Source organism: Ceratotherium simum, chromosome 4 (assembly GCF_057802395.1).
Source record: "Ceratotherium simum simum isolate JZ-2026a chromosome 4, ASM5780239v1, whole genome shotgun sequence".
Taxonomy (NCBI): Eukaryota; Metazoa; Chordata; class Mammalia; order Perissodactyla; family Rhinocerotidae; genus Ceratotherium; species Ceratotherium simum.
The window spans coordinates 58959100-58974476 of record NC_141903.1 but is presented as its reverse complement, the minus strand read 5'-3'; the positions used below and the strand labels follow the sequence as shown (position 1 = coordinate 58974476).

Here is a 15377-nt window from a genome sequence, read left to right as displayed (position 1 = left end):
TAAGCAGGTGTGCGTGTGGGCCTGTTGGTCTGATATAAAAGGAGGAAGTTGAAGAATAGATGGATCCAGAGTTTCTCCAAGGATCCCAAATGTATTGGACTCCATTAGCAAGATGAGGAACGAATGAGGACTAGCGGTTGGAGTGGTACGAGTGTGTAGGAGGTGGAATGCAGAATCCCGACTTCAGGTTCAATCAATATTTTCCGATATCTCACTAGATATTAGATACTGGGATAAAGTCCTTGTCTTCACATGCGCCACTGGGCCACCACAAAAATCACAACTCTCTTCAGAGGTTTGTTGTGAAAGGAGGCACAGCTCCCAGCCTGGAGATGGTGGGGGCGGCGGTGAGTATGTGTGCTGACCACCTGGTGACGGAATGATGACAGCACGCCCGTGCTGAAAGCGCCCGCGGGGGTGTGCCCTGCAGAGGCAGGAGCGGCGGCTCCGTCGCAGAGAGGACGTACGCGTCACGCCGAAGTCCCGGATGTCGGTCTCGGGTTCTATAGCAAAGACCTGAGCCCTCCAGACTTCCTAGTAGAGCTAGGGAGGCATGGTGCGCATGCGCAAGTCCACCCCAGGCCTCAGTCAAAGGCGGCGGGAAGTTGGTTTTCTGAGTAGCTGGTGAGCAGCTTGAAGACGGATTGGAGACGACGGACCAATAAAGAAGCGTTTCATTGGCTTAGCTTGCTTAGGCTCCCGATTCTCCAGCTTCCCATTGAGCCTTTCAAGCAGAGCAGGGGGCGTGACTCCCGGGGCTCCGCCCCACGCCTCGGCCCAGCCGCGGGGTCCAGGGCTGAGGGAGCAGGACGGAAGTGAGCGGGTCCCGCCCCTTCCCGCTCTCTTCGTCCGAGCCGCCGCCGCCGCCGTCGCCGCTGTCCGCTCTCCGGCGAGCCGGAGTCTCCGTGCCGTACCCTCGGTCCCCGGCCGCGCGGAGCCGGGATGCACTGCTCCTGCTGTGGGTCCTCATCATGGAGACCAAACGGGTGGAGATTCCCGGCAGCGTCCTGGACGATCTCTGCAGGTACCGCGGCGCCCCGCGCTGCCCCAGCCCCGTGGAGTCTCCTGGTTTTCTCTCCGATTCGCCGACCCCGGACGCCTCCCGTCTCCCCGCCCGCCCGCATCCTCGTCCTCGCTTTCCGGTCCTGCCCTCCCTTTTCCCCCGTCGACCCTTTTCCCCGACGACACCACCCCTCTTCCGCCGCAGCTTCCCTGTTTCTCACGCCCGCCTCCGTCCTTCCTCGCCGAGCACCGGAATTTCCTCATTTTCTTAGTTCCCCAACTGTTTTGCCCTCCCGCAAACGAAGCTGCTTCGCCAAAGCCTGGGTCTTGAGCCTTTTTTCGGCTGCCCCCTCCCCCTCCCACTGCTTTTTCTGCCTCTCTGACTTTCACAGACCGTTTCCCCCTCCTCCCTCCGTCTCATTCCCCAATTCTGTGGGAAGACCCCAAGATTTCAGGTCTTAGAATCCCAGGTCCCCGGACCTACTCAGCACTTTTCAAACTTACCCTTTCCCACGTGTCTTCCTGCACGTCCGTGCCGTTCTCTGTAAGTTGCTGTAAAGGATTACTGTCTTGTTCACCCCCAAACTTATTGGAAGCAGGAAAAAAAGTCTGGAGTTGCTTTTCATCTCTTATTTATCTTTAAAGATTCACGAGGGCAAGATTTTAACTCGTTGTATACTTTTACAAGAGAAATTTTCTGCATTCTTCCCTTTTGTCAGCTGTGATTTCGGATGACCAAACACGTGTAAAACGGACTTAATTCTTTCTTTTCCCAGCGTAAGATTTTTGGTGAAGTAATACTCTGAGTTGTCGCTGGGCGTAAGTGGGTTGTGAAATAATTTTAATTGCAAGTGAGTAATAACACCTTTTCAATGATAGTTACAGTATTTATGTCTAAAAGTCTGACTTTTAGTAATGTCGCATCCACGCTTTTTTTTGTTTTTTTAATGAGAAGGAAAGAATTAAGATTTGTGGAGTTACTACTGTGTGCCAGGCACTGGGTGCTCCCTTCACATATATCATTTTATTTAATCCTGGAGAACAGTCTTTTTTGGTAGGTGCAGTTATTTCCGTTTTCATCTGACAGACTCAGAGAGGTTGTAATTTACACAAGGTCACATTAATCGTAAGTCAGAAAATCAAGCTTTGAAACCTAGACCTTTTTCTCTGCAATGCCTGTACTTTTTCTCCAGTGCCAGGTGGATGTAATAGAAAATCAAATCTAGCATTTTATACCTCATAAAAGTACACGTAGAATACGTAAGTAGACTAATTTTGCAACTAATAAGAATTAATGTCAGTGTACTTCTTTGGTGATAGTATGATTATAATTTTTGGCATATGATAGATTCAAATGAACCACTTAAAAGACACTTTCTATGATCCCAAATTTTGGAAGAAAAAAAGAGATTTGATGTTTGTATGTCTGTGGATAAATGACTAGAAGAACATGTACCAAAGGTGGGATTATGATTTTTATTTTCTTACTCATCATTCCAAGATTTTTAAAAGGATGTGCATTTTATAGTTAGAAAAAAATTGAAGATGACTATTTGGAAAGGTGAGCAATAATTATATATGGATTAATAGAGATACAGGTTGATTTGGAAAAAAATAGGTGATTTTATACTTTTTAGGCATCTAAACCAATCTTCCTACTAATATGAGATTTATTTTGTATATTATGGAGGATTCATCATTTAGGGAACTGGTATCAACCATTATGAAAGTGATTGATTTTATGTGTGGGACATGTTTACTCACAAAATAATTATGGTTGTGTTTTGTAAACAGAATGTTAAACATCTGTTGAGTGCTCAAGATTCTTACTTCGTTTTCCAGTGAGTGTATTTAAGCTATTCTATACAAATCTTTTGGAATAGAGTAACATTTTTTTTCCTTTAAGAAATTTTTTTTTGCAATTATTGTGTTTTGGCTATATAAATAAGAATGATGTGTTTAAACATTAGGGCTAGCTACTTGATAAACTAATAATCAAATAACCATTTCTTAAAACTTTAGGTTTTAAAAGTAATGCCATTTTCAAGTTAATATTTATAATATCTTTATTAATTTAAGGATTTTTTAATGTTAACAGTTCAGGCTTTTGATTGTGGGCTTTTTCAGAAATGTTTATACTTAGAATTTATGTTTAATTTCTATAAAAATAAAGCTTAAGTTGAAAATGGTTAATTTTTCTGCGCTGCTTTGCTCTTTTAAGTATCTCTTGGTTTATGAGTTTGATCTTGACTTGTTTTTACTCCTTTTATATTTCCCTCAATTCTGCTTATTATTAGTATATTTAAGGAGTTTTTTGATTTTTGATCAATTACATATTCCTGCTAATCTTGCCTACTTCAGTCAGTATATTAATATGTTTTGGAGAAATGTGAAACTTGAGATTGATTTTGATGTGAAAAATGAGAGCACTTAAGTTTCGAAGATGTGCCTTTGTAATTGTTAGACTGCTTATAAGTTAAGATATGGAATATTACTTTTCAGGTGGTTTAATATGCAACATTTCATTTACTGGAATACTGTGCAGCCATAGGCAGTTAGTAAACAGTAAACAGGGATAATATTTGTGTCTTGAAAAGGTGTACACAATATACTATTGAATGTAATACTTAGTCATTTGATGCCTTTTGTTAAAACAAATTTTTAAATGTTTTGTGTGTGTATGTGTGTGTGTATGCACAGGAAAAGTCTGAAAGAATATACACCAGACTGATAACACTGGTTACTTCTGGGTGGAATGGAATTAGAGGAGAGGAAGGGAAGATTATCGTCTAAGATGTTCTAGTGAACAAAAATTGCTTGATAATAAAACATGTTTGTGTATATAAAAATGTAAATGTGCATGATTTTATGGTGATACTTGCCTTTGGTGCACCATGATTTTTGACATTAAAAGTCAGATACAGAGTTTTTCAGTACTATTTAAATTAGCTTATTAAAGAATTGAAAAGCATGTTTTACAAGTAAAGACTGAAAACTACACTTTGATAAGCTCTTTCTCTTTTAAAGAAGTTGCTTGGAGTTTTTTTAAAGCTCCTTTAGGAATTAAATGGTGAGGCCACTCTAGTGTTAAAAGGAGAAAGGTATTTTCTGGCAACTAAGGTTGCTGCTATTTTGGTGATTGCATAGGTTAATTAAATAATTTGTGCTCATCTTTAGCTTGCCATTTTAGTGTTCAATTTTACTGAAACCTTTTTCTATCTGTGGGAACATTGAAAAGATGACATTTTGTGAGGTGGAAAAATTTTTCCCATAACAAATTATTGTGGAAAGCATTTTATTTCAGCTGTTCCTGTATACATATATACATACGCACACACTTTTAAATCTTTAAAACAGATCAAAAGCATTCACAGCATGAAAGCATTGAAGTGTAATTTTCGTGTATCAAAATTTCCTTTTTCTTTTAACGTTTCTTAAAAAAGTCAGCTTTTAACTATTAAAAAGCTGTACTTGTGTAAGGTTTAAAAAAAATCAAACAGTACGGACGAATTTATAAATGAAAAGCAACAGTCTCTTGCCCTAGCCTTTTCTATCCCAGTTCTGTTCCCAGACTGTTATGTGTTTTGTGTTGAATTCTTCTGGTGGATACTTCAATATTTTAAAATATACTTGCACCAGTTTCTTGTTTTGTTAACTTTAGATTGAGGATTTAGTATATGTTGGTAGATGTTAGGTGAGGGTGTAGTTTATCACACCTACTGTTGCCCTTGTCCTACTTCCAGTACAGTTATATCAGTATTTTAAATCATGCCGTTGGTTACCTTTGTGACTGTAATATACTTAAAGTTATATTTCTGTTTTATGAACTTACAGACAGTATCACTTCAGTCTCTGTTTGATAAGGTGAGGCAATTAGTGCCCCATCTTTTCTTTCATTTCTTTCTCACATTCCCTCAGCTTCTGTTCTGGTGAATTTAAAATAAAAATTAAGATTGATGATATTTACATTCCATTTTATAACCTTATGAAGTCTGTTGTACTGTTTACTAGTGGTTGATTGCAAAAGCTGAACAGTTATACAGTATAACTCTGTGCATATTTTTCACAGTAGAGGCAAGTCTACACTGGGTAGGATTGTGTTTCTTTTCCTGTGGGCCATAGTTATGGTCCCTTTGTAAGGATCTTGAAAAGAGGATGTCCAAATGAATTCTCCTTTCTTACATTCTACAAATTGGTCAAAGCGATGCTGCCTTTTAGTTTTTTTTCTTTTTTTTTGAGAAAGAAACATATACATTCTTCATTATTCCCTGATTCCTGCCCTGAAGTCCCTTTTTTTTTTCGGATTGTCTTTCTTTCTAGTTTTGGTTTTTTGCTTCACATTTGAACTGTGATTCTCTTGTACATCTGCCCCCTCTCCCAACATGTCTGAAGTTTCTAACTGCCTTTTTTTCCCCCATCTGCGCCTTTATTATATCTTCGGTTGTACCCTCAATCATACCATCTATTCTACAGAATTCTTTTTTCCTGGAAAGTGTCCTCTTGGCGACCTCTAGTCTCCTAGTCCAATCTGGACAGCTGGCATAGAATTCCCTTTCACAGCTCTCCCAAGATGTATCTATTCTCTCTTGAATTTCATGCTTTATGCTTTCTTGGTTTTCATTCTTGTTTTGCTGGTGCACATTCTCAAGTAATTTCCTTTGAGGGTGTCATTAGGAAGTAAACTTTCTGAGTCCTCATATGACTAAAATGTCTGTTTCTCTTCGCAAACTTGTGCTGCCAGGTGGTCCAGAGTCCACACTTTGAGTAACAGGGTTCTAGGAGATATCCTCAACACTGTATTTTCTTCAGGGCCAGTTTTTTAATTTATTTAAATCTTTGTCATGCCCCAGAATTTTCTTAGCTGTTCGGTGATTCTTGGTTTCCTTTTTATATTTAAGATGAGGCCGTAGAGGCGCTTATTGACAGGTTTCTCCTTTATGTGGGTAGATAGGGAGCTGGCTCTTATACTGGAGGACCCTTGAAAACCAGTATGTGGGAGTTTTGCTTTGGGGTGCCAACATCTAAAACCTTTCTGCTAAAGTTAGAAAAAAGCCTCTGGGGGCTGGCCTGGTGGCGCAAGCGGTTAAGTGCACGCACTCCGCTGCTGCAGCGGCCTGGGGTTCGCCGGATCGGATCCCGGGCGCGCACTGACGCACCGCTTGGCAAGCCATGCTGTGGCGGCGTCCATATAAAGTGGAGGAAGATGAGCACGGATGTTAGCCCGGGGCCAGTCTTCCTCAGCAAAAAGAGGAGGATTGGCAGATGTTAGCTCAGGGCGGATCTTCCTCACACACAAAAAAATGAGCCTCTGTTGTTGTCCCTCCTCTCCCCCCATTCTTTTGTGGGAGAAACTCCTGGCTGTCAAAGGAGTGCAAGAGGAGTAGACATTCTTCTATCACGTAAACAGACTTTGCTGTTTCCCATTTTTAGACCTTTTTAGCGTTCCCATCCTCTAGCTTACCTTTCTTCGCTTGGGGCTTTTCTGGGTTGGGATGGGGATGGGATAGGAATTCTCTTTGTCCTAGGCATTTTCTTACCACATTTTAGGTTGTGGTTAGTGTCTTCTAGAAATTTGTTGAAGGAGAATTTCTTTTTTTTTTTTTTTTAAAGATTTTATTTATTTTTTCCCCCCAAAGCCCCAGTAGATAGCTGTGTGTCATAGCTGCACATGAAGGAGAATTTCTAGTTAAAGATAATAGATTGAACACAAACATCTACTCTAGTAAAAGAGTAAAGTTTTTTGTTTTTTAAATTTTAAATGCATAAACTTGCAAGGAAAGGAAGAATAAGAGATGAACAATAAAATTTGGGAACTGTAAAGCAGAAGGGAAAGTGGTATATGCCTTAGCAGACCTGGTAGACCTGAGTGACCTGAGAGACTCCTGGAGTAGTGTCAGTCCACTCCAGAACAGGATAATATTGAAAAATGGCAGAAGTGACTTTATACATCCTATATACATACTGAAAACCCTCAGCCCTCTTCTCCTGCTCAGCTCTCAGAATTTGACAGCCTGGCCTTTACCCTCCAGGCAGGAGATTGGAAGGTTCTTCCCTCGGTGCTCTGTCTAGCCCGTGAGGAAAGATACTGATGTTGGAGGTTCCTCAATTAAATGGCTCAGCCTGATCATCTTAAATGGTGCCTCAGTTTGACAACCCTCTTAAATAGCTTTATGATCTGTCACATTTAAATATGAACATCAGAAATAGGCCTCTTAAGATAAACGATAAAACTAACAGAAAAAAAAGCTATAGGAAGAATCAAATTATGCAGGTAGAAGAAAACTTTTTAAAAAAACTACATTGATCTCCTTAGGTAGATTTTTACAACCGTGAAATAACAGGATAATCTATAAAAACATAATTTAAACAATTAAAAAGAGTATTTGGAAATTAGAAATATGAGAGCAGAAACAAAAACCTCAATAGATGCCTTGCAAGATGAAGTTAAGAACATTTCCCAGAAAATGTGTGTGTAGGGGTGGGAATCAGAGGTAAGAAATATCAGAGAAAAATAAAGAATCATAAGAGGATCAGTCCATGAGGTCCTTCAGCACTGAATGATGTGAATTTCCGAGTAGGTAAGATCCACTGAATGGCTGGTACAGTGGATAAAAAAATAGACATTGAGGAATTTCAGAACACTGGGGACAGAAGGAAGAATATAGACGTTTCCAGACTGAAAAAACAGGTCATACAAAGGATTAAGAATCTAAATGGCTTTAGTCTTCTCAAAATCAAAATTGAGGGGGCTGACCTGGTGGCGCAAGCAGTTAAGTGCACGTGCTCTGCTGCGGCGGCCCAGGGTTCACTGGTTCGGATCCCCAGCACGCACTGCTTGTCAAGCCATGCTGTGGTGGCGTCCCATATAAAGTAGAAGAAGATGGGCACGGATGTTAGCCCAGGGCCATTCTTCCTCAGCAAAAAAAGAGGTGGATTGGCATTGGATGGTAGCTTAGGGCTGGTCCTCCTCACACACACACGCACAAAAATCAAAATTGGAGGCTGGCAGGAGAGAGCACTGTCCTTAGAATTCTGAAGGAAAATGTTTTCCAAGCTAGAATTCTTTACCCAGCTAAATTATCAAGTGTGAGGATAAAGATATTTTCAGATGTGTAATGTCTCAATATTTATCTCCCCTGCATCCTTCCTCTAGAAGGTATGAGAGGATGTACTTCGTGAAAACAAGGATGTAAATTAAGGAGGAGGATGACAGGGTACAAGAAACATGAGATCTATATAGAATAGAGGTGTAGGGAACTATAGGATGCTAGTGAAAGGACATCATAGGATGTTCGTAGGACAGGTATGTATCAGGTATGGACAACAACTGGTACAGATCAGAAGGCTCAGGGATAGTCTTCAAGATGAAACTGATGCATGTGAATTAACATCTTGAGAAAAAATTTTGGTGGAAATTTTTTGGTTGGTGGAAGGTGGGGTTAGTGACAAGTGTAAAGGAAACGAAGAAAAGACAGTGATGAGACCTTTACTAATTATGGGGAGAACAAAGTGCTGTTTGTCCTGTGTATACCACCCAGTAGCCCATCTGAGAGTTGGGCAGTGGTCTCTCTTGTAGTTGAGTTCACAAAGTCTGTGGTGTGCTGTTTATAGTCTAATTCAAGCTTGTGTAGCTTGGGGTTGAGCCCCAGACTTCATAAGCAATTTCTTGGGGCCATTTTCCTGAGCTGTTCCTCCTCTGCTATCTCCCTGATACTTCTTGGTTCCTTGAGTCTCCCTTTTTGGTCCTATGGCTAGAAAGCCACTCTGCCACACGCTTCATGTGACTCTGCCCATGTCTGGGACCAAGTGGCTAGAGGATAAAAGAAAGAAAGGAATGGAGGTTGGCCGTACTCGCTTGGGGCTACACAGCTCTTGTGGTCAGAGAGGAAGGTTCCTGTTTCTCAGAGTTGTAGCCTCAGTGGGTCCCTGTGGCAGCCACTATTGCTGCCACCTCTGTAACCATGATGACATTGCTTGGGGGTTGGGGCATGAGAGAACAGAGAAAAGAAAAAAAGGGGGAGTTTCCCCCACTGTCTCTGAGGAGACCCTTTTAGTTTCCTTTTTGGATCCTAGAGGCAGAGCTAGAGGGCTTCTGGAGCTCTCTCTCTCCCTGCTGGTGCCCACTTCCAACCCCCAGTCCAGCTAGGGAATACTAGAGGGTGGAAAAATGATAAATTCACTTTCAATACTGGTCGTCTTCCCCAACCTTCCTGCTGCTGTTTACTTTTCACAGTTCTCAAATAGCTACTCCATGCATTTTGTCCAGGTTTTACAGCTGCGTTTCCTAGGAGGGACAAAGTGAAGTGTGCTTGCTCCATCTTACCAGGAATAGGAACCTGTGTAAGCATTTAAAAAATAAATATGACTGTGTCACTATCAGTATATGTCAGACAATTTGCTTGACTATGGGAATAAGAATAATGCAAAGATATAGTACATTATCTCAGTGAACTAATTTGGAAGAGTTTGTGGACAGTAATAGTAAAAATCAGATAATTGCTGTAATGGAGTGGGAGTATGAGAGAGTACGTAAATCTGTTCAGAGGAGTCTGGTGTACCTACATAGGAGAGGCAGTGTTTCTAAGTTATGGAGGATGAATTAGGAGTTTGCTAGATGGACAAGAGAAGAGGAAGAGTAGATATAGTATGTGGATGGCAATTTAGGACAGTTCCAAAAATTAGGTATCGCTGAGTGTAAAGACCCTCAGAGTGATATAAGAGGTTGTGCAGGTGAGCAGCCACCAGATATCAAATGCCATATAAAAGAGTTCAGATTTTATGTCTTAGATAATACCATCTTAGATAATACCATCAGGGTTGCATGGTTTACATTTTGTTCTTAGTGTATGTGCAGTTTAAGCTCCTTTTCACCATAGTTTTTCTATATTGACATGTAGATTATTGTACATACATTTGTCCTACCATTTACTTATTCATTCCCCTATTGGAATGTTACATTATTCTTATAACTTCCTCTTTTTGCTGAGGAAGATTGGCCCTGGGCTATATCTTCCTCTACTTTATATGGGACACCGCCACAGCATGGCTTGATAAGCAGTCTGTTGGGCCGAGCCCTGGATCTGGACCTGTGAACTCTGGGCTGCCAAAACAGAGCGCGCGAACTTAACTGCTACGCCACTGGGCCAGCCCCCAGAAGTATTTTTTTGATTTGAAACTTGGAAGCAACCAAGAACATTTAGCACCATACCTAGTGAATAGTGTAACTGATGAACTGGGTGATAGAGTCTAAAAACTCTATATTGAAACTTTATATTGAACTCTATAAAAATCTTTTATAGAGTTCAATCTGTCTCTAAAGTTCGCTGGAAAAAAGGATTATCAAAAATGCTATGCAGTGGAAGAAGCAATTGGTGGTTGCTTAACGACTGCTGTAAATCACATTCGTGATCTCATACATACATATAGTATACATTTATAGTATATATAATAAATATGTCCCCCCCGCCCCACTGAATGTACTTGGAAAAAAGACAATTTAGGATTTTTAAAAGTGAGTATATGTGAAAGTTAGCTTGAACTCAGGATCTGCAGATGAGGCTGTTTGGGAAGTCTAGTCCATTAATGAGGAACAGATTTCTCTCATATTTCTTTGTAATAATTTAAATGTGAATATTAAGTAGCTAACGTCTTTTCTATTTGATTGTGTGAACATATTTCCCTATATTCTTAGAAAATATTACCAGACGTGAGGAAATCCTAGTGAAGATTGTTTTCTTGTGCACGTTTAATTTATTGTTAGTGAGTTCTTAAGTTTATCTCTGTACTTAAGTACACTCTGTACTAAGAGGGTAAACAGCCTCTTAAGAAAATTCTGAGTGAGATACATATGATATCTTTCTTTTTCTTTTTTTCCAGATTCGTTTTCCCTATAGGAATTTCCCCCAAATTTTGCTTCCTTGATTAGCACTGCTCTTGGTCCCTTTTCCGTGTTGGTGGGTCAGGAATGAAGCAATTAAATAGGTTAAAATAAATTTTTATGGTTTGTAAATGTAATTTTTATATGTTTTTTGTTTTTGACAGCCGATTTATTTTGCATATTCCCAGCGAGGAAAGAGACAATGCTATCCGAGTGTGTTTTCAGATTGAACTTGCCCATTGGTTTTACTTGGATTTCTACATGCAGAACACACCAGGATTACCTCAGTGTGGGATAAGAGACTTTGCGAAAGCTGATATCCTTTTTATTACTATAATGACTGGTCTTTCATTCTTGTTAATAAAGTATTTTAGCACAAATTTCCTTTTGCTTGTCTTTCAGATTTATAACCTATTAGATAAAACATACTTGATTTCTAAAAATTGTCAAATATAAATAATAGACACAATTTAATAGTATTCTTATTTTTATGTAGAGGACCCCTTGAAGTGTGCACTGATGATTAGAATTTAATTTGATTTTCTTTTATAAATAGCTAGCCTATTTCTAGAACTGATCTGTTTTTACTTTTCTCTTGCTGTTCCATTTAACCAGATGATCTTTAATCAGATTACTACCTTTCTGGGATAGAAATTTTAAAATAATTATTGAATACTTACTGTGTTCAAAGCAGTGTTTTTGGTTCTGTGGCAAATAAAGAAATCCTTGCCTTCAAAGAAGCTCCCCCAAGCCCCGTATTTACAAATAAGATAGAAGCTTGTCATAATTTATTAGTTATAAAAGATTCATGTAAATATTTAAAATTATACAAGAAGCTGTCTCACAAGGCAAAAAATTAATGAATTGCTAATGGTCCTGATATTAGATGTTTTTAGAATTTGGAAAGAAGGTAGAAAGATTTTAGGCAAATTTACACTTTTAAGGGAATATAGGATTTTCTAAATAGAAGTAGATAATATATTCCAGGTAAAGAAAAGTGATTAAGCAAAATTGGAGGGTTGAAAAGGATTAAGGGGTGTCTCAGGAAGTAAATTAGTTTGTATTGAGCAGAGGGTTCTTATGGGGATATATATAATAGGAGATACGGATAGAAGGTATATAGGGAGTATTTGTTGGTTCTTAAGTCTTGAGCCAAAGTGCTTTGAGTTTTATTCTGTAGGTCGTTTTTTAACCATAAATCGTGTATTCAAATGGAATTGTACCCACAAGTTTACTACACTAGAGTTGGAGTAGGGATAGGTGACCTAAAATAACCCTCATACTCGGCTCCTTATAATTTTCCTTGAGCCCCATGAAATAAGGAACCCTCCTAGGGCTCTTCAGAAAATGGATGAAACACTTTGTTCTAGATAACTGTTCACCATACCAAGTTTTTGAGCAAAGCTAAAGAATATCATTTGAAATGGTATTCAAGAAGACTTATTTGGCAGGATAGGTTGAACCATAGGGTAGACTGTTACATAGCTTGGTATGGAGCAGTAAGGTTCCGAACCATAGTAGAGGGACTACAAAGAAAAGACTAAAGAGACAGATTTCAATGGAAGAAATGCTCAAACTATTTGACTTAATTAAATACGGGAAAGTAAATGAGGAATCAAGGGTAATAGAAGTACTATTCAGCAGTGTCTTTGTTAAAGGCTTGACAGTGGGTTCTGTGGAGAAATCATGGACAGCTTTGCTTTTAAGGAGCTATAATCGAGATCAAAACTGGCAAATCCTCTTCTGTGGTTTTGATCTGTTTTGCATAGACTTAGGCTTCTACCAGAGCAACCTTTATATACTTGGGGGTTGTAGATAAGATTTTGTGTGTGTATGCACATGAGTTTTAAACTTCTCTTCCTATTAAAAAAAGTCAGAAACCTCTGTTTTAGTTGCGTTTCTTTTAATTCGGTTATATGGAGAAAAAACCTTTACTGCTAATGTGGTAGACTTCATTAAATGAGTGCTTACTCTGTGCCAGACATTTTTTTTTTTTTTTGAGGAAGATTGGCTCTGAGCTAACATCCATGCCAATCTTCCTCTTTTTGCTGAGGAAGACTGGCCCTGGGCTAACATCCGTGCCCATCTTCCTCTACTTTACATGGGATGCCATCTCAGCATGGCCTGACAAGCAGTGCATCGCTGTGCGCCTGGGATCCGAACCTGGGCCACCAGCAGCAGAGCTTGCATACTTAACTGCTATGCTATGGGGCCGGCCCCTGTGCCAGGCATTTTGCAGTGAACAACATCCCTATCTTCAAGAAGATGCGAGGGAGACAGGAAAGGAAATGATTATAGTGCAGTATGGTAAGTTATGATAGGGTAGTACAAGGTTCAGTAGGAACAGAGGAGAGGATATACTCAACCCAGACTGGGAGTTCCATAAAAGTTTTCTTTGGAGGAAGTGGTCTCTGTGAGTAAGATCTATGTGAAAGAGTGAAAAAAGTTAAATATAATTGGGTTGTAGAGTAAGACAAGTGTGTGGTTGGAGTGTGGGACAAGAGGTGAAGCCAGAGAGTAAGTCAGGGCTAAAGCATATAAGGGTCTTTGTAGGCCATGTTTGTTTGGACTTCATCCATAAGAGTTATAGAGAGTATATGAGATTTTTTTACAATTAAACTTTACTTTTTATTTTGGGAAAAAACTTCAACTTACAGGGAAGTTGAAAGAATATTACAGCAAACTGCCATCATACCCTTCTTATATATTCACCCATTGTTAACGTTTTGCCACATTTGCTTTATTTCTTTTTAGGGGTGTTTTGAAAGACAACTCTAGAATAGTGTAGGCAATGAATTATAGGAAGGTGAGATGGGAACCTAGTGAAGATGCTATTTCACTAATTTCTGAGAGTGAAATGGAAACCTGTGATAGAAGTGAATAGAAGAGGTTAAATTTGAGTGATTGTTGTTAACTTGGATGTCTGAGGAGACTGGAAGGAAGAATCAAGGATGGTTCCCAGGTTTCTGATTTGCGCAGTTGAGTGGATGGGTGTGCCATTCCATTTGTAGAAGAATAAAGGAGGGGAAATTTTGTAGGGGAATGATGGGCTCAGCGTGGACAAGTTGGTTTGTGGTATCTGTGGTATACTGAAGTGGAGAGACTGCGTAGAATAAAGTTAACAGCATGAGTTCTGGAGCCAGATTCCTTGGGTTAGCATCCCATCTTTGCCATTTACCATTTACTAGCCATACAACGTAGGACAAATTGTGGGGCTTTTCTATGCCTCTGTTTTCTCTTTTGTAAATGGTGCATAGTCTTGTGATTTTTCTTCAGTAAGCACTCAGCGCTATGGCTATAGATTGGGTGTTCTGGATTTGTTCCTGGGTTGGAGTTTTGCTAGGGAGCTATATTCAGAGAACAATGGGACAAAGGAATTTTGGATATTGCTAAGAGATTGATTACAGTGATGGACTATATTTAAGGAAGAAAATAGAAGCTCATATCAGAAAGGAAAACAGTCAAAGATTGATGTAGAATAGCGGTATAGTGCGAGTAATCAAAAGAATGCCATAGAAAGTTATGATCAAGATGTTTTATTTTAATCAAACTGCCAGAATAGTTCTAGTGATGGCAGCGTCTGGATTGTTGCTGTGGGAGTTGGTCCTGTAAGTGGGAATAGATGTGAAGGACAAGGAATACAGGGAACTGAGGCTAGAGCTTGAGAGGGGTTGTCCATGGAGAAATTGATACCATCTAAGGTAATGGTAGCATTTTGAATGGAGATTACTGTCTAAATGATTGTTTATATCTAGGGTAGATTTTTCATGTTTCTGCAAAAGTGTTTAGAATAAAAAGAGTATATAAAACTCATTAAATTGTTAAAAAAAAGAATATATGTAATACAAGTGGACATGTGCTTAAAATTCTTATATTCTTTAATCAGAGTAACCTTCTATCTTTCTCTTAGAACTACTGTGTAAGGCCCAGTAACCCAGATTCAAGACTCAAAATAATTTGATTTGGGGGTTAAGAAAATCAGACATAGTCAATTAAGAATTTTAGTAAAAATTAGAAATGATAATAATTATTCATTACATGTTATAGATTTTCTTGAATTAAATGCATTATCTCATTAAATAAAAATGGTATTTAAAAAATTTCCAATCCAGCGTTTGAATTGAATTACTTTTATGTACTGTTAAGTATGAAGGAAGATTGAAGAGTTGTCAGTGGGGAAATTGACGTCATTTTGGATTGGGTTCTGTTACTTTCTAATTGTGTGGACTTGAGCCAAGTACTTAACAGGTTCTTTTCAACGTTAATTCCAAGTATACCTTGAACTGTAGTTGGTTGTTTCAGTCAACTCACTTATTTTCTGGTGGTTTTGGGGTAGAAAAAGATGGATAAATGTAGAGTGTAAATAGTTTCCAAAGTAAAGTCAGTTGATTTATTTTTTTTTTTATTTTTTTTTTTGTGAGGAAGATCAGCCCTGAGCTAACATCCATGCTAATCCTCCTCTTTTTGCTGAGGAAGACCGGCCCTGAGCTAACATCTA

The 15377-nt window shown here is 39.3% G+C and overlaps 1 protein-coding gene across 1 annotated transcript in view; it reads left to right on the top strand.

The window, feature by feature from the left end:
* Positions 1-841: 841 nt before the first annotated feature.
* DCP2 (decapping mRNA 2) overlaps positions 842-15377 on the top strand; it is a 46884-nt gene continuing 32348 nt past the window's right edge. Inside the window, exons 1-2 of the mRNA XM_004420307.3 lie at positions 842-1024; positions 11044-11195. Coding sequence (XP_004420364.1) covers positions 972-1024; positions 11044-11195 — 205 coding nt within the window. The 5' untranslated portion in view covers positions 842-971. The remainder of the gene's footprint in view (positions 1025-11043; positions 11196-15377) is intronic.